The 25,847-nt window shown below is 41.5% G+C and overlaps 2 protein-coding genes across 3 annotated transcripts in view; one reads left to right on the top strand and one right to left on the bottom strand.

Moving 5' to 3' along the window:
- GNA13 (G protein subunit alpha 13) overlaps positions 1-7,802 on the bottom strand; it is a 30,108-nt gene extending 22,306 nt beyond the window's left edge. For both annotated transcript variants that reach the window (XR_014025234.1, XM_081318556.1), the window contains exons 1-2: positions 7,238-7,802; positions 3,246-3,469 (exon numbers count right to left, since the gene is read on the bottom strand). Coding sequence is in view for 1 of the 2 variants with exons in the window: in XM_081318556.1 (XP_081174682.1) it covers positions 3,246-3,469; positions 7,238-7,520 (507 nt within the window). In the remaining variant the exon portion in view is untranslated. The remainder of the gene's footprint in view (positions 1-3,245; positions 3,470-7,237) is intronic.
- A 5,071-nt stretch (positions 7,803-12,873) lies between these two features.
- RGS9 (regulator of G protein signaling 9) overlaps positions 12,874-25,847 on the top strand; it is a 59,537-nt gene continuing 46,563 nt past the window's right edge. The window contains exon 1 of the mRNA XM_081318558.1: positions 12,874-13,095. Within this exon, the coding sequence (XP_081174684.1) occupies positions 13,033-13,095 (63 nt within the window). The 5' untranslated portion in view covers positions 12,874-13,032. The remainder of the gene's footprint in view (positions 13,096-25,847) is intronic.

Below are 25,847 nucleotides of genomic sequence, written 5' to 3'. Positions count from 1 at the left end.
CACTAGTGCTCCACTGAGATGAGGGATCCTCTTATTGAGATTTTCATAAACAGCAACTGATAAATGACAAGAAAATAAAGAACTGGCAAATATTGTCTTTATCCTTTCTGGTGGCAGAAATGTTTGGTGAGTGCAGTACCATTTAAGGAACGCTTTTATTGGGCAGGAAGGAAGATGACTGAATTGAAAATTGAACTCAACTAGCTGAAAATCTGATCTACATTATCACACTTACACTAACAGTAATATAGTCTCAAATACTGTATAGATTATTTTTTCAAAAAGCTCCATTTCAGATATATCCATTTAAAAGCATTATATCAATATAGATTGCTTTAACTTTTCTTACTGACAAGAATGTACACGGAATGTACACTACTCAGTCATAATTACTACCACACATAAGCCTAATTTATTTATTGTATGTTTATGTATGTGCATGACTGTGTATGTGTGTGTATATAAGGTAAAGGTAAAGGTTCCCCCGCACATGTGTGCTAGTCGTTTCCGACTCTAGGGGCCGGTGCTCATCTCCGTTTCAAAGCCGAAGAGCCAGCGCTTGTCCGAGGACGTCTCCGTGGTCATGTGGTCATGACTAGATGCCAAAGGCACACGGAACGCTGTTACCTTCCCACCGTAATGGTCCCTATTTTTCTACTTGCATTTTTATGTGCTTTCGAACTGCTAGGTTGGCAGTTGTGTGTATATACACTAAAACAATTGGATTTCAAAAAAAAAAAGCAATTGCTCAGAACGTAACTAATAAACAACTTGGAGATTTAAAATATATCGCAGGTTAAAGGCAATTTATGTCCTGTTCACTTTCTGAAATACTGAAAATAAGAAGAACTGAATGTATAGAAGAACACCACCACTTTCTGGTACTGTGTCATGCAGGTCTTATTACTTATGTTTGTCAGAGACAGAGGAAGTGAAAGGGAAGGGAAAGATTATGATGCAAGAAGTTAGCGCAAAGAAGCAATTCATACTTCCAAACTTGGCTGAAAGTCACATGTGCTTTTCTGTACTCAGGGTACTAAATTTCTACGCAGGAAGAGGTGGTGGAGGATGTGCAAGGATGAATCTCTTTCCTCTGCTTCCTCTAACATGCTGAGAAAAGCTGCATTCAAAATACACAGTGGGTAACTAGTATATTTGCCTTCAAAGCAAGCAGTATATAGCTGAAATGAAGAAAGCACCTCTCTAAAACCATATATATGAATCTCTTGTGAAAATGCTCATACTGAAAAACAGTCAAATATGCTTGAATATACCATTATAAAAAGTAATTTAAAAGGCAATTATTATCTTGAAATTGTGGAAAGTCACTTTGCTTTGAAAACTATTATTATTAACAGTAGCCTCATGTAGTAGTACTAAGTGTAGGGGTTGCTCCTGCGCCATATGAATAAATCCCATTTTAAAATTTTATGCTCATCACAATTACTCACATGCAACACTACTGCATTAGGAAACATGCAAATAATGAAGTACAGCAATGGAATAGAAGCAAAGTAAGGTCAGTAATCAAATTAAATACAAATATGAAGCAAGGGTTATAGAGTTAAGCTAAACAAACTAGTAAGAGATACTGCTTAGCTATTTTTGTGTGACTTAAAACAAGTCACAGCAAGAGTTCTGAAACATTAATGTTCTTATTTAAATGGGAGAGAGGAGATTTTGTACTGCTAAAACATTCATGAACCATGAAACTGTAGTAGACCAACCTTTCCTAATTAACATTTTCCCATTATGGCTTTAACTCCCCAAAATATCAGCAATGATCAAACCCCTTGAGGAATTTTTGGGTTTAAAAACCATAGATCTGGAGGTACCAAGGTTGGAGAAAGCTGCTTTCCAGGATTCAAGCAATAATTGAAATGGCTTTGCATTAATTTTTCTCCCCAAACCCCAAATCCTGTGTAAAATTGTTTAAAAGAAAAAAAAAACACAGAGGCTTCCTTTTTCCAAAATTATCTCAGAAGAGGCTCATAAAGTCATGAAATGTTTCCTTTCTATTTTCACATTTATACATTAAAGGTGTGTTGCTACTGATTTATTTTGCATACTGTTGGTTTTGATTTGAATCCAATAATACTCTGTCCAAGTAGAAAAACATTTTCATACATTCCATGTCGATCAGTTCTGCTCTTCTATAACATATCTCAGGTGCTAAATACTTACCCTTATATTATACCTAATTCTACACATATAAGGGAGAGGAATTAGTAGAGCAGGCGTGAGCGATTACTTTTCCCAAGGGGCCACATGAGAAGCTGGGACTGTTGTGAAGGCCATCACTGTGGGCTGGACAGGAGGGAGTTAAAGAGCTGGATGTGGCCCACAGCCCATAAAGCGCTCTGTAGTACAGAATATGTATAGCTAAACTGTTTTTAGTTCTTTGTAGTCTGTGAGCTTAGTTATTTTCTTGCAGGTGTTACTTTATCCAGGTAGATAACATCATCAGTATGAGAGGGCATATATAAATGGACTTTATCTCCACGTGTCTTTTGATTACTGATTTCTCCGAGTACCAAAGTTTCTAGAAATTCACTAATGTTATTGGATTTGGATTGATTTATAATGTTAACAGTTTACCCGCTGAAATTGTAGCTAAGTCAGTTGCGAAACTGTTACCGTACCATTTAAAAGATACAATCAAAAACCTAGGAAGGAAACAAACAGCCTAGTACGTATTCCCCCCTCCCCCAACAGCCAACACCCAATAAATCAGGAAACAGCACCAGATGAACAACCAGGGAAAGAATCAATTCCCTAATAAAGAAACCATCAAGGAGGTAACCATATCCCCACCAAAACTGACAGGTTAAACCACTATATGTAAAGAGTCAAAAAAGCCCAGCCTCCTTTGCACTGATAATGTTACCCAGCTAGGTTATGAAATGTCTGCAAAAAAGAAAGAAAAGAAAAGAAAAGCAGTCCAGTTCAGAAAGCACCAAGATCTGAATGGAGAGAAAATAGGAAGTTTCACTGCACATGATATGCCTGCTGAATATTGGTTATAGGTCAACATTTAAATTCTAAACCCTGTTACAGTTCTGCATCTTGGCTATATGGAAATTAATTTTACTGGTCTTATCTTTATGTACATCATTACCTACACAATTAAAATTCATGTTCATGTAACAAAAAGTTCACCCAAAGTATCTCAATTTAGTTTATAAAAGATTTTAAATTATACCATCACAGTAACTACAAAAACATGAAGAGTTATTGTGTCTTACCAACTGAAATTCTCTGCGTCTATCATAAGCATGCTGGATACCACTATCTGCCCACAACGCTCTTACTGTTGGAAGGTACTGTAAGAAAGTATGAGTTTGCACCATCCCTTGCACCACTTCTGAACGAGTATCAAAGGCCATCATCTTGTCACCATTTGTTTGATTAGCAGGATTTCCCCATGGAATATGAAGTTTCTCACGAGCATCCACAAGGACTCTAACACCTTCAACAAAATTGAAACTATGTGTTAGGTTCCAAATACAGTTACATTAATCTTAATAATTGGTTACTCTCAAAACACAAAACATGACCCATGTATACAGACATATTCACATCCAAAATGTAAGAAACTACATGGAAAAACATTTATGCTGACTATAAACAGGTAACAATCCAAAATCCACTATAGTAGCCTGAACCAGGTTATATACATTGATTTCCTTTTATTTCACCTGCCCTTGAACATATAATAAATACTAAAACTTTTTTAAATAATAAAGAAGTCAATTTCTCAAAGTATGATTATGAATTCTTTCTTTACATTGTGAGTGATGGCTGCTCTAAGCCTGAGTTGAAATCTATACATTTAGCATCCTGATTCAAGCAAATTTGGAATCACATTTTATAAATTTTAATTTTCTAATAAAAGGTTTAGTATCAATCATTATTTATTTCCATATATGCAATTCCAGACATTTAAAGTAGCTAAAATTAATTACATGCTTCTGGGAGTTCTACTATATTCAACTCAGCAGCTTTACATCTCATAAGCAAGCAGAGAAACAGCTGCAGCAAACAGGAGAAAATGATAAAATATAGATTAATCATTCTCATATATGTCAAAGTTTAAATGATTTTAAGATGTGACAAGAATTTGATTAAATGCATTGGATTTATTTAAAATACAAATAAATGTGACATTTTAAACAATTGTTTTGATGTTTAAACACCTAAGAAATATTTAAAAATAAAAATTTAAAAAGCAAAATGTGTATTAATTGGTTCAAGACTGAATGGAATATTGATGTACTGCACAGGCTAAGAGACCAAACTATATAATTAAGATTCTTGTTCCACAAGTGTCATAGATTTAGACGACAGTCTTATATTAGCACTTCTCTTTTTTTAAAGGTCACCACCTGTATTAGGATAATACATTATATGTGTTATATACTATATTATTAAATATTATATTAATATTTATTATATATAAATGTATTATATATTTTATGCATGTAAATTAATATTTATTAATATTATCAATATTATCAGGGCTACAAAACCCAATCCACTTGGTATAATTCACAGTACGGTATTATATAAAGGCTGATGTAATCATTATTTATCATATGATACTGTCATAAAGCATAAAACATGTCTAAGACCACAACAACAAAGACCAAATTATTTTCTGGTTTGAACGTATTATCAATATTTTTTTACCCACAAGACTCAGCGTTGGACAAGGTTGGAGAGACCCAGGTCCAACTCTATTTTCAATCACTAGGTAATCTGGGATAAGTCACTCTCTTAGGTCAAACTATGTTGCACAGTTGTAGCGGGAAATTGGAAAAGGGAGTAATGGTGCCTTGAGCTCCTGGAAAGGTGGATATAAATCTAAACAATAAAACTAAAGGAAATGTCTTGATTTTTATAGCAAAACATATTCTGTTGCTGTTACACATTTTACTGTGTTTATTAGATATACAAATTGTCCCATTATCAAAGAGGAAAGTTTGAGAATGTTTGTTTTTAGTGTATCTAATAATTTGGAATAGCAATTAGCAGTTGAGGTTTTATGTATAATTTTGAAAAAGTACATGTAAAGTTATTTACCAAGGAATACCATATACTGCTGACAAGCATGAAAAAATATATATTTTTTTGAATGGCATTTAACTTTTTAGTGATGGAGTATAAATTACAACAGATACTTTATATTATAGTGTACTCTTCTATTAGCAGTCTTTTGTATGAAACTGTAACAGTGGCCTTAATACTTCAGTATGTATGTATCTTTGTAACAAAACTAAGTACTTTAGTTGCATTTCTGTTGCATTCACAGAAAAATGATTTTTAGTTTATTCATTCAATATATAAGCCATCTTTGAAACCAAACTCTATATTTAAGCTAGTTTAATCTTAAAACAGCCACAGAATGGAAACAAATACAGTTCATATATTTGAAGTTGGTTTTACCCTCATTTCCTAATAACTAAATATGAAAATGATATGTATTATGGTTTTCAGTGTCAAATAGTATCTATTTAAGCTACAATCTTAATTTATAGTACAATATATTATCACATATTTCCAGATTTTTAAGACATGGTGCGTATAAGAAAACAAATTAGCTGATATTCAAAGTTGTTTATATTTCTTGCATGGTATTAAAAGACAAGAAATATATTTGCTGTTTGAAAAGTTCCAAATTTATTTCTATGAATTGGTACTGCATGATTAGAACTAAACCCTCCACTAGTGCCATGCTCACCATTCTCATTTGTTTAACCAGCAAGTGCTTAACCCCTACCTCTCCCTCCAAAATCCCTTTTCAGAGTTTCACAGCATCATGTAAAAATAAAAACTGTCATCTCCACGATTACAACTTGCAACAAGAATTCAGTTGGATTTATTTGAAAATGCAGTACCGTATATCTTTGTATTGAACTAGGCATTCAACAACTCTTTTCATATGACAATGCATAAGAAATATTTTTAAAAGCAAAATGCATACTTCACACAATACTAATTTAAAATGACACACGGGTATAAATGAATACATCCATTATATATTGCTACTATAAATTTTCATCACATTCTCTGGAAACTGACCTTCCTAACATTTCCCCATGTCCAAATTAAAGATGCCTTTAAGAGTTAGACTCGGTCATTTCAACCACCACCTCTCACATAACGTGCAATCCACATTAGTTTTGTGATCACAATAGCAATGCTTCCAAACCTATACATATAATGATTTATTCCCGCACATATATCCCTCCGTCTCTGGGCTCCCTCCTTCCATCAGCCTCAGTGCAAAATGCAAACGTCTGTTGCAACTTTTTACAGAAACAAGGCTGTCTGACACAAAAGGCTATCCGAAACGCCATCCCGTTAGCCACCGAGGACGACGCCTTTCGGGGCACAAAGGACGATTCTGACACACACACACACCCCGAGGCCTGCCTGCTTGAACAGCTCCCGCATCTCTAGCTCAGGCAAAGGCCCCCGTCGAGGCCACATCCGCCAGACGGGACGCCAATTTCTCCAAACTTCCTCGCTCCCATCCTTTTTTTCCGAAAACTTGAGGCGAGGACGGGGGCACCTGCCCTCGCTGTTGCCGCCCCCCTCTTCCCTCGGACGCTACCCCAGGCCGGAGCCCATCTCCTCACAGCCCACTTTCCCCACCCCCGTCCACCCTCCCCTCCCCTCCCCTCATCCGCCACAGGTTTCCCTCTCGAGGTGTTTTTCAACCTTGGCCACTTTAAGATGGGTGGACTTCAACTCCCAGAATTCCCCAGCCAGCGTTGCTGGCTGGGGAATTCTGGGAGTTGGAGTCCACCCATCTTAAAGTGGCCAAGGTTGAAAAGCATTGCTCTAAAGCGCTACCGCCCAACGGAATCGAAAAACGAGACTAAAAGTGCGTCGGGCGGAAGGTGGCCGCCTCAGCCATGCTTTCAGGAAGAGGGAAAAAAAAGGCGTGACTTTCTTCCTTTTTTTTTTTGGCGGCCGTGCCCGCGCATATCTCCTTCCCGCGGGGCTTCGGGCGTCGCAACGGCTTCTCCCTCAACGCCGGGGCTTCTTCGGCAGCCCCTGGCTTTTTGGTCTTTCTCTCCCGAGGCCGCCTCTCTCTCTCTCTCTCTTCTCAGGGCTTCGTCGCCCGACCGACCGCAGCCGCCCCGCTGCCAGTTGCACCTCCGACGGAATCACCTCAGCCCGCCCGCTCGCCCTCCCTCCTTCTCCTTTGCAGCCCCCCCCCCAACCGTACCCTTGATGACGTTGCTGTAGATGGTGGCGCGGAATTCCTCCCGGGCTGGCCGGTCCCAGTCCTGCCCGTGAATGATGCGCATCTGCTTGAGGAAGGTACTCTTGCCGCTTTCGCCCGCGCCCAGCAAAAGGATCTTGACGAGCCGCTTGACGTAGGTTTTCTCGCGGTAGAGGCACTTATCGATCTCTTTAGACCGCCGCTGCTGTTCGGCCTCGGTGCTATTCAGCATGCAGCCGGGGAAGCAGCCCGACAGCGAGGACCGCGACGGCAGGAAATCCGCCATCTTAGCGAGCACTGCCAGCCAGGGAGCGGCCGGAGCGGCCCTGCACCGCTCTGCGCCTGCGTGGAACCTGGGCCGCTCGCTCAGGCCCCGCCCCCTCCGCCTGCCCCTATGACAGGAGACGCCGCTCAGAGAGCGTCGCGTCAAGAATGCCCAATCGAAGACTCATCCTGCTTACACGTGGTACCCGCTTCTTGTCTTCTAAGTTGGCTGGCCCCGCCCCTGGGTCTAGCACGTGATCCTATCATCTGGTCTGTGTATTCGGAATTTCCCCTTCTTCGGATTTGTCACGTGACGGGGGTTTTTTTTTAATGGACTGATTTATTAAAAAGAAAAGGGCTCGAACTTTTTGTTGGGGTGCAGCGGATGTTTTGCCCTGTCGAGCTGTTGCCTCATTATGGTCCTCGACTGAACTCGCGTTTATATTTGCCCCTGTTAGGATGCAGATCCAGAATTTATGACATATTAGTTAACTTAAGGTGTACCTTTCTCCCCACCAGTATAAAGTAATATTCCAAAACATTTGAACAACCATCATCCTAATCAGGTGCAGCAATATCACCCAACAGGCATCAAATGTCCTGATAAGTTAGGAATTCTGCAGTCTTGTGCCACAATCAAGAAAGCATTTATTAACGTGATCTCATTCATGCTATTCACTTCTGGGTTGCTCCTGTCAACATCCTAAAATCTCTTCCAATAGTCATAACGTCTGCCTGTTGTTTCAGGTGGTGGGTGGGGTGGAGAGGGGGCAAGGCCTGAACAGTGACTGCTAGTTCCCTTGGTACTTAGTTCAGTTGCCTGCCCAGCCACCCACAACATCTTTGTCTGTGAAAATAATAATAAAAAAGCCAAGTTGTTAACCAAGACAATGTGATCAAAGCTCAACAGTTGCACATGAAAAACAGGCAGAGCTTCATTTGCACTGTTGTGGCTGCCACTCATATTTCTTTTTATTGTATCTTGTGGACTCCCTAGCTAAAGCTTTTGTAGCTTGTGGGTGGGAGGAGTATAACACACAAAACGGAAAAGCAAGCTATCCAAACTTAGGGCAGATGGGTAGGCCAAGTTAAATAGTGTATGGCAGTGTCGACAACAGGTTAGAGGGTAGCAGTGTATTATTTCAGGCTGCTCTTAACATGTTGAAGAAAGATGAGTGTTGCCCTTATTGTATACAAATAATTCTGGTCGAATCCCGAGTGCCGCGTAACAGAGTGAGCGCCTGTTATTCGTCCCAGCTTCTGCTCACCTAGCAGTTCGAAAGCACGTAAAAATGCAAGTAGAAAAATAGGGACCACTCCGGTGGGAAGGTAACAGCGTTCCGTGCGCCTTTGGCGTCTAGTCATGCCGGCCACATGACCACGGAGTTGTCCTCGGACAAGCGCTGGCTCTTCGGCTTTGAAACGGAGATGAGCACCGGCCCCTAGAGTCGGAAACGACTAGCACGCATGTGCGGGGGAACCTTTACCTTTACCTTTAATTCTGGTTGTATTCACACAAGCTTGATTAGAAACTTAGATTAGTAAATGCACAGATTGGCCCATTCTATCTTTTAATTAGAATTCTCGCATAGATCATCAATGACCAGACTAAACCCCTCCAGATTATCTTGGGCTTCAACGTCTAGGATTCTAATCCTAAATGAGGGTATTTTCTGGTGCTACGGAATGTTTTCAAATAGCAGTCAGGAGTTTCAAACACTTATATGAACACTGAGAAGAAAAAATTATTTATATAAATTGTGTATTTTGCCTTTTATTGAATACTTAGAAGAGCATCTGAAGCTCTGTGCAAAGTAATTATTTCTCTATGCAATTTTACACAGAGAAAGTCTTCTATCTTGAAACCAGTTCCTAAGCAGTAGACTCCATGTAAAATAGGAAATAGATTTTTAAGAAACAGAAGATACAAATGTAGGAATAGAACTCCGGAGCAGGTGTTTGAAACCTGGTTAGTCTTGACTGCCAATGGTTTCAGAAGCAATTAATTAAGAGCACAAAAAAAGATGACAGTTTCCCTTCCTTCTACTGCCCCTGTTCTTTCAGTCAGCCTATTGCAAAGTAACATCATTTTTTCTTAAAAAATCCAAAGGGTCCAATGATACATTATGCATGGAGTACTCTGTTTAAATACTATGTTATGTCCAAATAAATAATCTAGACTATAGGTTAATACAATGGCCTGATTCATATAACATTCTAAGACAATGGCTAAATTCCCCAGGATATTAAACTACAAAGTATCCAAAACGATTTTATTGTTACCTAAGTTGTTTTGTGAATTCAGCTGTTTATTATAACATATTGTTTTATGCCTTAATTTTCTTCATCAATTAAATGGAATATATCCTAAGAGGGGAGGATTAGGGTGGCCAGAACTGTACCTCTTTACTGTCATTTTGTGGTTGTCCAGATTGATAACTTAATTCCCAGGTTTGGGAGAGGGGACATGGAATAGGAAAAGTCAGAAGAGAATTATATGTAGGAAGTGCAAAGAATGATAATTATCTATAAAGAGTATCATCAAACAACATATAAGAATCAGTGGTATCCATAGAACAATTGAGGAACTCCTAACAATATTCTGTCACTAATCTAAATGCCAGTTCAGGAGCAAAAGCATTACAAACATCAATTTCTTTCATGAAACAGTTGTATCAAAACTCAAAACATTTTACACATATGGATTATGCATGTTAATAAACCTGTCTATGCAAAAATATGTAATATTCAGCAACTCAACTTTTTATTGAGTTTCTAGTTTTCTCCAATCTGAGTGTATTCTTCTGTATGGCTTCCTTTGATAAATACAAAATATAAATATAAATACAAAGTATAAATACAAATATAAATGTCTGGAAAGCTGGACTTCTCCCTAAGGCAGTGTTTTTCAACCACTGTTCCGCGGCACACTAGTGTGCCGCGAGATGTTGCCTGGTGTGCCGTGGGAAAAATTCAAAAGATTTTAAAAAAAATGTCCGCCCAAAGAAGCCGGGGCCACATGAGGCCGGGGCTCCGGACAGCCCGCACCGTAGTGCTTCGGAGGCGGCGAGGCCGGCAGTTGCAGTTGCAGCTGCTGCTGCTGCTTCATCGTCGTCCTCCCCGGTGCTTCCCTCACCGCCGCCGCCTTCGCCGCCGCCTCCTTCTTCTTAGACAGCTCGCCGGGCAGAGCGCATCCTCCATCCGCCTGCCCCGCTCCGCCTGCCCTGCACGTTGGAGGGGAAAAGTTCGCCGGAGGTTCACGAGCTTTCTCTCCTACCCATTGCTGGCTTGCCCAGCGTTGGGGTGAGCCTAGGACCCGGGGAAAGGAAGCACCCCACTCCCCGCCGCCGCCGTTGCCTCCCCGAGCGGGCTTTTCAGTTCGGTCTCTCCGCTGCCCAGGCGGCTTTCAGCTCCCTCTCGCCTCGCAGCGCCGCGCTCCAGTCAGTTTTGCAGGCTCAAGTTACAAGTCCCGCGGACGGCGGGGCCGGGTGCCCGCAACTCGCTGGAAGCAAAAAAAAAAAGTTGTTTGCGTCTCTCGCCTTGCTGCCACCTTCCTCTCTGCCCAACTCTCTCTTGAGCTCCCGGGGAGAAAAGGGGAGGGGGCGCCGTTGCTCACTACCACAACACCCCCTGGAGGACGGCCGCGACGGATCGGGCGAGGCGGTGGGATCGTTCGAGGCTTCTCCGAACTCTGCTCGAATCCTTCCCTGGTGGCAGAAGACGTCATCGACCTCCTTTCCCATTCAGCGCTGAAGAAAAGGGCGGGAGAAAGTGGTGGGGGGGAAAGGGGGAGATGGTCTCCATTTCCCCAGGCCGACTTTTTTCTGGCCGAGAAAGGCGGATGGGCTTCGGGATGACATTAGCGCCCGCAAGCGCTAATAAAGCTTTAGGCCGCCATAATAATGATAAATGATTACATTAGATTTTTTTTAAAAAAAAATGATTAGCTAGCAAACTAGGGCTTCCTTGTTCTCAGGGCTGTTTGGGAAGATACAGTATTTCTGTTTATAACGAAAAGGAACCTCTCTTAACTTCCCTCTGCTTGGCCTTAAAGCAGGGGTAGGCAACCTTGGCTCTTTTATGACTCATGGACTTCAACTCCCAGAAGTGCTCGAAAATTACTGGTGAGAAGAATTATTTTCTTTTATGGTTTCAGGAACCATTAACGGTAAAATTTCCAGGAACCATTAACGGTTAAATTTTTTAACATTTTCTAATGGTGGAGTGCCTCGTGATTTTTTTCATGAAACAAGTGTGCCTTTGCCCAAAAAAGGTTGAAAAACACTGCCCTAAGGAATAAAAAATAATGCATACAGCAATCATTATTTATTATTTATTAAATTTATTTGCTGCCCATCTCACCACAAGGTGACTCTGAGCAGCTTACAAGGTTAAAAGCAATAAAACTCTCTCTGTGTAATAATATTTATTAAATTTATTTATCATCATCATCTATATCATCTATACAAGCCCTTGGGAATACAATAGCATAGAAATGTTAATAAATAATTCCATATATCTCTAATGTTATTTAAAAATATTTTTCTTTGTTGGATTTACATATGCTACACACAGAGTAGCTGTTCAGTGGTTTTAGTTTTGTGTTCCCTATAACCAGTCAATAAGCCGCAACTTATTTGGAGCAGAGCTAGTGGTGGTGTTATAACAATATTTGCAAGAATCTTACTTATTTCATCATTTCCAGTTAGATATGTTTATTCCAATATCTGATCAGCTAGTATAGCATGTTGATTAAAGTATCAGATTGATGGGGATAAAATTGGAGAAGACTTGTATGTCAACTGCTTTGAGCTTTCTAAAGAAAAGTAGGAAATAAATTTTTAAAAAGGAACAAATCTTTAGTTTGGTCTGATATTCTGTATTATTTCCACAAGTGTGAGTAAATCAACCAGAAATAAAATGGCTTGTAACTAGTCACATTATATTTAAATGTGGAAAAAATTTTTGTCTGTGAACCTATTCAACCAAGTAGCACGGAGATTTCCTCCCGTAATTTTATCTTGTGCTGATGTGCATTTGGCTAATACTGTCTAACCCAGGGGTAGGCAACCTCGGCTCTTTTATGACTCATGGACTTCAACTCCCAGAATTCCTGAGTCAGCCATGCTGACTCAGGAATTCTGGGAGTTGAAGTCCATGAGTCATAAAAGAGCCGAGGTTGCCTACCCCTGGTCTAACCCTAGCATTATTTACCGTATTTTTTAGAACAATACAAATTCTCTTTGCTACCAGCTCAGCCCTGTAAAAAGATGAAAGGGCTCCCCCTAATGCTGGCAGGTAGGAAGCACATCCCCGCTCATGCAAATAAAACCAGAGTGCCTCGTGTTGATTGGCTACAGCAAACCTGTGCCAGCTTCCACGGCGCTTTTATTCTGTAGCCTGCCGAGTTTCAGCACTGTAATGCGGTTCGCCTGAGATCCCTAAGCCTAGCACCACCTTTTTCTCTGCAATTGGTGAAAGCCCATTTATTGCTTTTTCCCCCCTAATTCTTTTGCTTCGTTAAGTAGATCACGATGACCATCACGCAGATAGATGAAGGACAGCGGTACAGGCCGAGAATGACATTCTTGAAAAAGGTAAACAAGCCAGTCTTGTTTTCAGTGTTTATTTTATATTTAGGACCTACATTACCTTATATTTGGAAGAACAGGAAACCTCGGGCACAGCTCTAAACCCTCTGATTGGCATGCTTTATCACCAAGGTTTGGCTGTGAGAGAGAAGGGGGATTTTGCCTCCGAGTAGGTGCGCGATTTGTTACAGTCTTCAGAAATCTTCTCATTAGTTGAGTCTTTCATAGTGATTTATTTACCTCTGTTTATTTTATTTCCTTTGCGTGGACCTTTGCTGCGGGGTGATGTCTTTGTATTCATTGGCATTTGAAAAGGAGAGCAACCTGTTACAGAGCCACCTTTGTAGATATGCCAGAAGCTGGTTAAAATAACATTGACAAGTATGGGGGCCTATAAGCTCTTGAAGGTTGTGTTATTCTCTTGTTAATTATAATCATTGCTATTTTGCATGTCAATGCTGCCTTTATTTCTGTTCGGAACTTCTGCATTTGAAAACAGTTTAATTCTTCATCCACCTCGGACTAGAAATAATTTAAAACGTAAAAGTCACAACCCCTTGAAGTTTACAGCATTACACTTATTAATTATTATAGGTTAACCTGGACCTCCCTCTGTGAGGGAGATGTGATAATAAATAAATAAAATGTGATAAATAAATAAAATTAAAATATCCCCCTTTCCTTTGCTTCCTTATGAAACTGCTAAAGGAACTCCTTCCCTTATACCAATCTACTCATGCTCACCATCATATTTTTATTTCCAATATAGCTGGCAGTGCCATGAGGTAGGAACTTCTCTATAGCAACAGTCCTAATATAGAATGTCAAGAAGAAGTACATCATGTTGAATCTAGCCAAGATTTACCTGGCTTTCATTCCTGGTCAGGGGCTAGTGGGTTCAGCGCTGTTTTTCTCAACATAATTTTCTATGTTTTACGGAATATTATTGGTGCTTCTGTCTACATTTTATTTTTGTCCTTTATTCATGGTATCTTGATTTTCTTTTTTGAATGAACTGATATTGATTTGTTACAGTCTTCAGAAATCTTCTCTTGTCTGAGGTTTATTGCGCTAAATTTGAATTTACAGAGACACAAACAACCACCCATTTTTAGGGCTATCAGATCTAGGCTGTAAAAGTCCAGTCAACCCCTAGTGGGCCACAAAGTTAGGTTTTCTTGTAGCTCCTCACTGTGCTGTAATGATTCTTGGGTTTCTTGTTGATAACCCTACTACTTCAAGTGTATGTACTATGTAGTCTAGCACATTCACATCACAACACTTTTTGCTGAGCAGCAATTAAGAAAAGCTGGCAAAAATATAGGTTTAAAAAAACCTGAGAGGAAATCTATTTTTTCTGCTAATATTTGTTCCACACTGCAAATATATATAAACGCACAAAGTGAGATGCCACAATATATTTCCTTTTTCCCCAGATGCTGTTATGATGGTTATGATTATGAAAGAATGAATGTGGGAGACAGGAAGTGGACCCATAGTCTAGGGCAGAGGCCCCCAACCTTTTGGGCACCAAGGACCAGTTCCATAGAGAGAGGTTTTTCAGCGGACCAGAGGAGGTGTGGTTTTGTGTGCTGCCTGCATCCCACGGATGAGGCTTTGCTTGTTTGTGTGGACCGGTTGCTGGCATGCCGTGGCCTGGTACTGGTCCACAGACCGGGGATTGGGGTCCCCTGGCCTAGGGAACAGTTTGATAAGCAGTTTATTCTGCAAGTGAGGGGAAAGTGGGGGAAGCATTTCAGAGGAGACCCTCTCTAGCTTTTCACAGACTAAAAACAGAGGAGAGAAATTGCAAGATTCTGCGAATGTAATTTTATAATAAAGTAGGATTAGTTCATCTGGGGTGTTCTTCTTGTCTGGACTATTTCACAAGGTTGACATATTAACCTTAAAGATTCAGTTTCACCGTGTTCTTTCTGCTTGGGTAATTTGAAGGGAGGAAAATACATGTAACCCTCAAATTATGACCACAATTGAGCCCAGCTTTTCTGTTGCTAAGCGAGATAGTTGTGAGTTTTGCCCCATTTTGCAACCTTTCTTGTCATAGTTGTGAAGTGAATCACTGCAGTTATTAAGTGAATCTGGCTTCCCCACTGACTTTGCTTGTTAAAAGGTCATAAAAGGTGATCACATGGCTCCGGGACACTGCAAACGTCATAAATATGAACCAACTGCCAGGTGCCTGAATTTTGATCACATGACCAAGGGGATGCTGCAACAGTTGTAAGTGTGGAAAATGATTATAAGTCATTTTTCCCCAGTGCCGATGTAACCTTGAATAGTCACTAAACAAATGGATGTAAGTCAAGGACTACCTATATCATTTTGTGAACTACAGGCCACATTTTTATAGAAAGACACATTTTGAGAGAAGAGAAAAACAATTTTGCCACAGAGGGTTTTTCTTTTGTGATCTCCTGATACAAAAACACAGTACAACAGAATAAGATTCACTGTGGTTTTTTAAAAAACATAAGTAGCCTCCTGCGAGAAAATGTTCTGTTTTTCCTTTTCTAGTTTTCCTTGGGCAGAACTGAAGGCAGGAAATCTAGGCAGGTAGGCTTAAAAACTCTCCAGATAACAGATTAAACAGAGGCCCCCCTGACAGAGGGCAGCTGATCACAATTATCTTTGTGATCAGCTGGGAGACTGTGAAATAGGGATCAGCCTGCAAAATGTTTATCATAGCTGAGAATTTGCAACATTTTAGATTGTTTTGATTGTGCATGCCATCTTGCCAGGCTTGACATGGGAAGTTTAACTCCATAACTCTTTCATAGGAAATTTATTCTGAGTTTACCCTGATTTATACACGACACTGACTCATAAGCCAAGTGTCAGGTGCAAGGCACCAGATCCACATGTGAAGAATTCAAGCCAAGGTGACTACTTTATTGTGTTCTACCTTATGCATATTCAAGAATCTCTCCAGACTACTTGCCTTCTCTTGGGAACAAACAGATAAGACTCCATGGAACTTGTTGGAGGGGGGGGAGGAATGGGAGCGTCAGGTCTCTCGAGACTGTACAAGGATTCAAGGCTAGCTTCCTGCTTGATCCCTCCTCCTTCCCTGGCTGGGAGCTTTCCAATACCAAGCCACGAAGATGGTTAGAACTATAATTTATTTATTTATTTATTTAATTAAATTTCTATACCGCCCTATTCCCGAAGGACTCAGGGCGGTTTACAGGGCAGCATAAAATACAATATAAAAGATAATATAAAATTAAAATACATTAAATTAATTAAGCCCAATTAAAACGATATTTAAAAAGCTAAAACCCCTTCAGTCCAGGCCTGATAGATCGAAAAACCAGGTTTTCAGGTCCCGGCGAAATGAACGCAGATCGGGGGTGGTCCTGAGTTCCACGGGTAAATCATTCCAGAGGGCAGGCGCGCCCACAGAGAACGCTATTCCCCTAGGAATAACCCGCCGGCATTCCTTAACCGGCGGTATCCTGAGAAGGCCCTCCCTGTAGGAGCGCACGGGACGAAGGGAGCTTGATGCCGGCAGCAGGTGTTCCCTCAGATAACCCGGACCCAAGCCATTAAGGGCTTTATAGGTCATCACCAGCACCTTGAATCTCACCCGAAGGGCAACCGGAAGCCAATGCAGCTTGCGGAGTAGAGGTGTTAATGACTGAGTACATGTGCTCTGCTAAGTTGAAACCATGCAAACTTTGGCCTTTAGTGCAATGCATCATAATCCCAGTCTATAATTCGTAAATCTACTGTTTTTATTTCAGAAGTATAATCCCTTTTATAAAAGAGGATTGGGAATTGAAATCCTTTTTTAAAAAGTTAATTAGGTAGTTCTTAGTTAGGATAATTATCATGAGCCCTCAGATATTGAAACAAATGAAATTGAATCCAGTACATGTAAAGATCTTGATTAATATGTAATCATTCATAATAGACAATATTTTGAGTGGATATTATATTACATCTGTCGAGGTATACTTTTAACATCAGGATATTTGAAATTTAGCAAATGACTAAATTCCACATAAAATAATGTAGGGTGTGACAAGAATATGTGTGTATATTTTGATAGAGTCTTGGGTCTGTATTAGTAATTTTTGTTCCACAGAACATTAATTTAAATATCACTAAGCCAGGACTTCATTCTACCCACTTTAATAGGATAGTTCCCCAGTGTTTCCCAAACGTGATGTGCTGAACTAAACTCCCAGTATTGGCTAGAAGTAGTAGGAGTTGTAGTCAATACTTCTGGAGGGAAGATTGGGGAAGTTTTTTTCAAAGTAAATCAGAATAAACTATAGTTAGTTTAACAATGATGTAGCAGAACAACTGACTTGTTGAGTAAAACACTGGAGGTTCCAAACCTCCTATTTAGAAACCCTCTTAGTCTTCAATCCTGGTCTTGCCTCCTGTTGCTGGGGAACAGCTTAGTAGTAGTTCCTGATACCATCTTTTATAGAGCTCCTCGCCTGGCACCCCAAACTTGAACCACACTGAATGGGAGAGATGAGGCTGACATAGTCCGTACTGTTTTTCTGGAGATTAAAAGATGTTAAAAACACCAACAATAATATTGCCACTTTCTGTCCAATTAGCGTAAAAGCATTTGCCAAGAGCATCCAGCCCTTCTTCCTGAGTGGTAGATCAATCTCCCAAGAGAGAAATAAAATTACATTATGAATAAACCTATGAAGGAATGTGGACTAGGAATGCCTGATTTCCGAACTTTGGCAAGGGAAATGCATTCGCTGTATATGAACTACTGAATAAATCACAATAACCGGTTAACATATCACTAAGTCATATATTTGCTGTGTAAATTATGATGCTTGGTTTCATAGTAAACCAAGACCAAACAAGCCACATTCGTCTTCATGCTTAAGCCACATTGCTTGATGTACTTTTCTGCAGGTCACTTGTCTAAAGGGAGGACAAGAAATGGCATAATTTGATGGCCTTATTATAGCTTCAGGAAAGAGAGAGAGTTTGGCCTAGTGAATATGGCACCAGGCTGGAAACAGTAGACCATGAGTCCCACTTTAGGCATGAAAGCCAGCTGGGTGACTTAGGGCCAACCATTGTCTCTTAGCCCAAGATATCAGATTAGGGTGACAAACTAGTTAGTTAATTTCTGTTGCAACCAATGGATCAACAGTTGACTAATACAAAAAGTGGACTGCTGGGAAATGTTAGAAAGAAAAAGAAAGAAAAGGAAAAAAATTAGAAGCTTTAGGGGGGAAAAAGCACATCAATACTTGGAGATTATCCTTCCTCTTTAATAAGCCTCTGCAATCAGTCTGCTGCTGATTTAATATCAGATTGGTAGCAAATAAGACTGTCACCAGATAGTGATCACCGCTATCATTTTATCAAGACAAATATCACAATTGGATTATAAAATGTAGATAATGTCATAAGATTTTGGGTAAGAACTGACTATTTTTTTGTTTAAAAAAATGGCAATGCCTGTGTAACTATGAAATTGTTAACGGTAGCAGAGGTTTGTAAATGTTGTTGTCCATAAGGAATATATTAGCTTACTAAGCTGTAGTTTCTTAAATAGTTGTCATATGTATTATAATGCCTTCACTATTGGTTACATTTCCCGCGTCTCCTGGACATTGTAGTTTCGTGTATCTGGAGTCCATATTACTTTTGTAATGTATTGGGATTTTTACTTGTACTGATTCACATGTCTGTTTGAATGCTGCTTAAAGGTTGCTCAATGGTGTGTCTGTATAACAGTCAATGACTGAACCAGACTCGCTTATTGCCTGCAAAGAACCAGCTACACAACACTGGCGAGAAAGGTGGGATGCTGCTTCTTTGTAAGAGCCTGAAGTCACTAGGAGGGTGAGGCCAGCACAGCACCTGGCAGGGACAGCATTCCCCCCCCCTCGGTCTGCCTAGCAAGCCACACTAGAGACCACCTGCCCTGAGGACCAGTCCCGGGGCCTACGAAGAAGCTAGCAGCATGAGGCAATGCGAGACACGAGCCGCGAAGACTTCTCACCATGTTGAAGGTTGGAAAGCTCGAAGAATTCAATGTCATACACCCAGAGAGATGATCGTCCTACATTTTGAGAGTGGAGAACTACCTCCGAGCAAATCAAGTCGCCGAAGATGGCCTGAAGGTGGCAACACTTCTCTGTGAGAACTTGGTTGCACAGGCACAGCTGGAGTCCGTTATGTACCAGACCTGAAGAAACAGCTCGGTGACCATTTCCAACCAAAGTTGTCGGTGATAGCATGGAGGCATGCTTTCGAACAGCGAGTACAGCAACCTGGCGAGACGGCCACAGAGTTCATCACGGCGTTGAGACAAGCTTTGTGCCTTTGTCAATTCATGGACTTGGAAGAAAGGCTTTGAGATCGTCTCGTCTGTGGACTCAGGAGTAGAGACATCCAACAAAAACTTTTCGCGAGAGAGACTCTCTCGCTCCAAGAAGCCTTAAAAAAAGTTATGGTGGACGAAGCCATCGCTGGAGCCGTGAAGGCGTTGCAGCCCGCCAAAAGCATACCACACGAGGAAGCCACCACGAGGACGCCGAGCAATGAGAAGACGTCAACTCTGACTACGAAGTCGACAAGATTCAACAGCACCAAGAAAAGAAACAGAAGCCCCTTTACAAGGCAGTTCCCTTCCTTCGATGTTTGGGCTGTGGCGGCCACCACCAACGAACAGACTGCCGATTCAGGACAGCCACGTGTTGGGCCTGTGGAAAATCTGGCCACATCGCAGCTATCTGTAGAGGTCGCCAAAAGGACCGCCAACCAGACAAACCAATCAGGAGAGGTACTTGGGCCCCGGGGCAGCATAGAGTAGGGTTCTGCTCCAGCCGCAGGAGTGTCTGCTGCATGGGAGCTTGCCGCCCCCTTAAACAAAAAATTCGGCTTCAAGTCGAGCTGCAAGGCGTTCCTTGCAGGATGGAATTGGACACTGGTTCAACTGTATCCATTATTTCCCTTGAGACTTTCTGGTTCGTGTGCAGCCGTAGCAAGAGATGGGCCAAGCTTAGGCCGTCCAACATCATTCTAACAGACTTCCAGAATTCCCGCATAGCAGTCAAGGGAGAGGCCACTTTGGCCGTGAAATTAAAGGGGTTTTCGGGACCCCTAGATGTCATTGTGGTAGAGGGCCAGAGAACAAGCCTAATTGGGCTTGATTGGTTTGATGCCTTGGGCATTCAAGTAACCGGGATCCACCGGACACAAGTGGCGAACTTGGTGTCAGTATGCAAGGAATTCGCAGATGTTTTTGACACAAGCCTGGGAGAGTACAAAAGCCCTCCAATAGCCTTTAAGCTTGATCCTTCTGTAACGCCCATTAGGATTAAGCCCCATTGAGTGCCTTTTGCACTAAAACACAAAATCGATGCAGAGCTGGACAAGCTAGTCAGTCAGGGGGTACTACAGCCCATAGATGGGGGTGAGTGGGAAACTCCCATTGTCACGCCACTTAAGGCCAATGGGGAGATCAGGATTTGCGCTGATTGCAAGTGCACCATTAACCGGGCACTGCAGAGTCAGCCACATTTTGGCATCGTTGCAAGGGGGTACCATGTTAGATTTGACACAGGCCTATCAGCAGTTACCATGGATGAGGCCACAGCAGCCGCACAAACAATTGTGACACATAGGGGGGCTTTTAGGGTCAAGCGCCTCCAATTCAGGGTTAGCGTAGCCCCGGGAATCTTCCAGGGAGTTATGGAGCATACACTCAAGGGTATTCCGGGGGCCTGTCCATATTTTGATGATGTACTCATCACCAGTGAGTCCACTGAGGTGCTAGCAAGGCGGCTCAAAGCCGTCCTTCAGCAGTTCCGCACAGCGGGACTCAAGCTGAAAAGGAACAAGTGTAAAATTGGGGTTCCTTCCACTGAATTCTGTATTGATGCTGAAGGAATCCATCCTGCAGAGTCCAAGCTGAAGGCAATTCAGATGGCACTAAGCCCCAGATCAAAGGGAGAGCTCCAGGGATTCCTGGGTCTCCTGAATTTTTACCATGCATTCCTTCCTAACAAGCCCGCATCCCATGCTGGGGATGTAGCTGTGGAAACTGCTGCAGACAAAATTTTAAGCAAGGTGTTGTCATGGGTTAACACAGGGTGGCTGGAAAATAGCCCAGGACCAGAGTTCCAGAGCTACTTCACACGTAGACATAAGCTTTCAGCTCACAAAGGCTGCATTCTATGGTGGAGCAGGGTTATTGTCCCCAGTTCATTAAGGCACCATGTGCTCCAGTCTCTGCATGAGGGCCATCCGGGCATAGTCCGGATGAAGGCACTGGCACGGAGCTACCTTTGGTGGCCAGGATTCGATAAGGCTATCAAGCCCAAGTACATGGGTGTTACACGTGTCCAGACCAGAGATGCCGCAGGCCCCTGTCCACTGATGGGAGGAGACTCATACATTGTGGTCAAGGATTCACATTGACTTCGCTGGGCCCTTTCAGAGACAGCTGTTTTTGATAGTGGTCAACAGCCACTCTAAATGGTTGGAAGTAATTCCAGTACCTACTGTGACTACTGCTAGGAGCATCCAGGTGCTTAGGAAGCTTTTTGCTACACATGGGCTGCCAGACGTCTTAGTCTCGGACAACGGGGCCCAGTTCACAGCATCAGAATTTCAGGCCTTCTTGAGGGCTAACCTCATAAAGCATGCAACGTCGGCTCCCTTTCACCCCTTGACTAATGGGCAGGCTGAACGCATGGTGCATACGACAAAAGAGTCACTCAAGCGCATTGTTTCAGGGGATTGGCACCATAGGCTGGCTGATTTCTTGGTTTGCCAGCACACTACACCTTGCACAGCAACGGGCAAAAGCCCAGCAGAGCTTCACTGGGGAAGAAGATTAATCATGAAACTGGACAGGTTGCATCCTGACCGGGTAGCATCAGACACCGGACGCCCAAAGGCATCAAGGGAGTTGCAAGTGGGTGATGCTGTGTGGGCCCGGAACTACAGGCATGGGAATTAGTGGGTGCCGGGTAAAATTGTTAAGATTTCAGGACCCCTCTCCTACGAGGTGGTCCTGGATGGGAGGCGAGTCATTCGCCAACATATTGATCAACTGTGAAGGCGGTTTGCAGAACGGCCACTAAACAAGGACCTCACAGCAGGTCCGCCACAACAGCCGGCAGCCTAACAGAGCAGTTCACATGTTCTGAGGACTCATTCAGTCATTAGAACAGGGAGGTGGCCGTAGATGGACACAGTCTGGGAGTGCAACTTGGGTCTCCAGATGGGGAAGGAGAACCCGAACAAGGCAACAGCTCCGCTGACCCAGCTACCACATTGGACTTTGGTATGGGCCGACCAGGAATGGCCAGCCAAAGGGACTCAAGTCAATTTGACTCACGTGAACCCAAGAGTCCTGGTCTACCCAGCCCGGCAGGCAAGCTGGTAGACCGGGAGTTGCCCGGAACCCCCAGGCGTTCTCAACCGTCACATAGATAAATACCTTCAAGATTATGTTATTAAATAATGTGTGTACATTCTAGTGGGGAGGGGTGTAATGTATTGGGATTTTTACTTGTACTGAATGCTGCTTAAAGGTTGCTCAATGGTGTGTCTGTGTAACGGCCAATGACTGAGCCAGACTTGCTGTCTCCAAGAAGATCATTGGTTGATTTGGGGCGGGAATGGGTTCCTTTAAACCTGTTGGCCGCCGCTTAGTGGCCATTTTCAAATGTAAAATGGGGCAAAACCCACTTAACAACTCTCTTGCTTAGCAACAGAAATTTTGGGTTCAATTTTGGTTGTATGCGAAGCACTACCTGTACAAGGAAGGAAAACTTGTGATCCCAAACGTTGCTGAATTACAACTCCTACTATCTAAAATACTGATTATAATGGCATAGCCAGGGATTATAGTTCAGCAGCTGCTAAAAGATGAGAGGTTCTCATTCCTTAGTCTATCGTAACTCCATGCATTTATGATAAACAACCACTGTTGGTATAACTTAAGATCGGATTCCTTGTTTATTTCTATATCAATTAAACTGAACAGCTAGCATAGTGTGGTGGATAGAGATCTGGTTAAAGATTTGGTCTAGGAGCAGAGAGAGTCAGGTTTTAATCCTCCCTTAGGGCTAGAAGCCTACAAGATGACCTTCTGTCAGTCACTCCCTCTCAGCCCTAATCGGTGTGAGGCTCCTGTAATAAGCTTGCTGATTGACAAAATCTCTCATTGCATCATGTACTAACAGTGTTCATAACAATAGGAATTAGGCAAGTGGAGTATAGAAACAAGCAGATCCTACAAACCAGTGGGACATAACTTAAGATCAACAGCTACTCATTCAATTGATATCATGCCAATTTAAAAGAATTTAAAGTTTTCCGAATATAGAAATGTATAGGCATCTCATTTCTCTTCAGGTTTCTGGTACAATGAATGTTAAGTACAGTAAAGTTTTTTTTTAAGGGAGCTGGATTTATTGTCTTTAAACATGAGAAAATTAAAACTGTTCACAATATGTGTGCGTTTAAATCAGAAAAATAAAAATAATGTTTGAAAGAAGGAATACGATGCTTGCTATTGCAGTTTAGTACACAATCTATTAAACAGATCCAAAACCACTGTCCAACTATTTCGAGTCAGTGTAAATTACTAATTACTAGATCTGCTTCAAAATTAAAAGCAGATTCTTTATCAGTCAGCCAAAACTTTTTAGTGGCTTTCAGGGACCATCAGTTATCTGGTGTAGATATTAAGCATTACATATCCATGTATTTATGGTAAGCAATCCTATCAGCATACTGTTACTGTTTAACATCTTATTAAGCATCTTGTTTGAAATATAGATTTATTTATTTATTTATTTATTTATTTAGATTTATATACCGCCCTTTCCCGAAGGACTCAGGGCGGTTTACAGGTTTACAGGGTATTTAAAAGAAAATCCATACAAAAGTTAAAAACAATTAAAAAAGATTAAATGAAATCCTGAGAGAAAATAAAAAACCCAGTTAAAATTAAAAATTAAAAATTCTCAGCCTGGGCCAGAGAGCTCGAAGAGTCAGGTCTTCAGGTCCCGGCGGAATGAACGGAGGTCAGGGGCAGTCCTAAGTTCCGCGGGCAGCTGGTTCCAAAGGGCAGGCGCGCCCACTGAGAAGGCCCTATCCCTGGGTGTTACCCGCCGGCAATAACTAGTGCCCTCAGCTAGTTTCCGCTATAAACTTCATAACCCCTTGCTTAACTGGACTTTAATTTGGACACATTCACTGAGCAGGTGTTGGATTTGATTACTTTAGTGATCTTTCCCAATTGTGATTCTGAACCTTTGGCCATCTTGGTTTGAGCTGATGGGAATTGTAGCTAATTCCTTCTATTGTTTCTGCCCATTTCATAAGATTCAGCAGAGTGGGCTCACTTCATATCCCACCTCTCGAGCCATGCCATTTGATGGAGCCCTTGTCACCAAAATCACAAAACTGCATCTCACTTACTTTGGCCATGTCATGTTAAAGTAAATGAGATGCAGGAATTCAATGGAGAAAGCAATTATGTTTGGAAGAGTTAGCAGTTAAAAAAAAAACCAACGAGGTCCCCAAACAACATGGTAGCTGGACACTATCAAAGCTGACACCATAGAAAAACTCAAAGAAGTAGTGCAAGATCAGAAGAGGTGGAGAGGCCTGGCCCATGGAATCTCCAAGAATCGGACACAACTGAATGGATAATATCACCGTTACATTTGTCGTGGCCCTCTGGTATAGTTTTTTCCTGGAAGTTTGAACAGCCCTTAGAGTTGCTATCCTTTAAACAGGCCTCAAAGGCTTGACTTTTCCTCCAGGCCCCGGGGTAGGCCAGAGAACATGGAGTGAACTATCTTGGGGTTGTTTGTGGTGCGTATCTATTTTCCCTATTATGGCAGGTGTCAATTTTTATTATTATGAATTTTTATAACATTCTTATTTTACAAAGTATTGTTTTTAGAAGTTGGAAGATCTTAAATATTTAAAATTGGCATGACAGCTTTCAAAATCAGCTTGGCAAAGGCTGGCTTAGAACAAATTTTAAAATAAATTTTAAAATAATCCGATAAGAAATGAAAAGACAACACAAATCCATATAACGAAGCATAGTAATTCAAATGAGAATCCTAAAATTATGTACCGTATTTTCCGGCGTATAAGACGACTGGGCGTATAAGATGACCCCCTACATTCCCTGTTAAATTATAGGGTTCGGGCTATACTCGCCGTATAAGACTACCCCTCTTCCAACGCACACCAAATAAAAATTAAAAAACATCAGATTTGATTTTAATATGGTAATTTTAATTCAAATGCTTATGACATGCAGGTACTTAGTAGGAAAACTGTCACTTATAAACATAAGGCTGTTTGTCATCAAACATGTAAACATAAAACAGTGCAAGTGGATTAATAATAATAATAATAATAATAATAATAATAATAATAATAATAATAATAATAATAATAATAATAATTTGGAAGGGACCTTGGAGGTCATCTAGTCCAACCCCCTGCTCAGGCAGGAAACCCTATACCATTTCAGACAAATGGCTGTCCAGTCTCTTCTTAAAAACTTCCAGTGTTGGAGCATTCACCACTTCTGGAGGCAGGTTGTTCCACTGGTTAATTGTTCTAACTGTCAGGAAGTTTCTCCATAGTTCTAGGTTGCTTCTCTCCTTGACTATTTTCCATCCATTGCTTCTTGTCCTGCTTTCAGGTGCGGTAACAGTAAAAACCACCACCTGCTATATATATTGAAAGACAACCCACTG

Source organism: Vipera berus (assembly GCF_964194415.1).
Source record: "Vipera berus genome assembly, chromosome: 2".
Classification (NCBI taxonomy): Eukaryota; Metazoa; Chordata; class Lepidosauria; order Squamata; family Viperidae; genus Vipera; species Vipera berus.
Note: the sequence above shows the minus strand (reverse complement) of the source record. Positions and strands in the feature narration are given on the sequence as shown.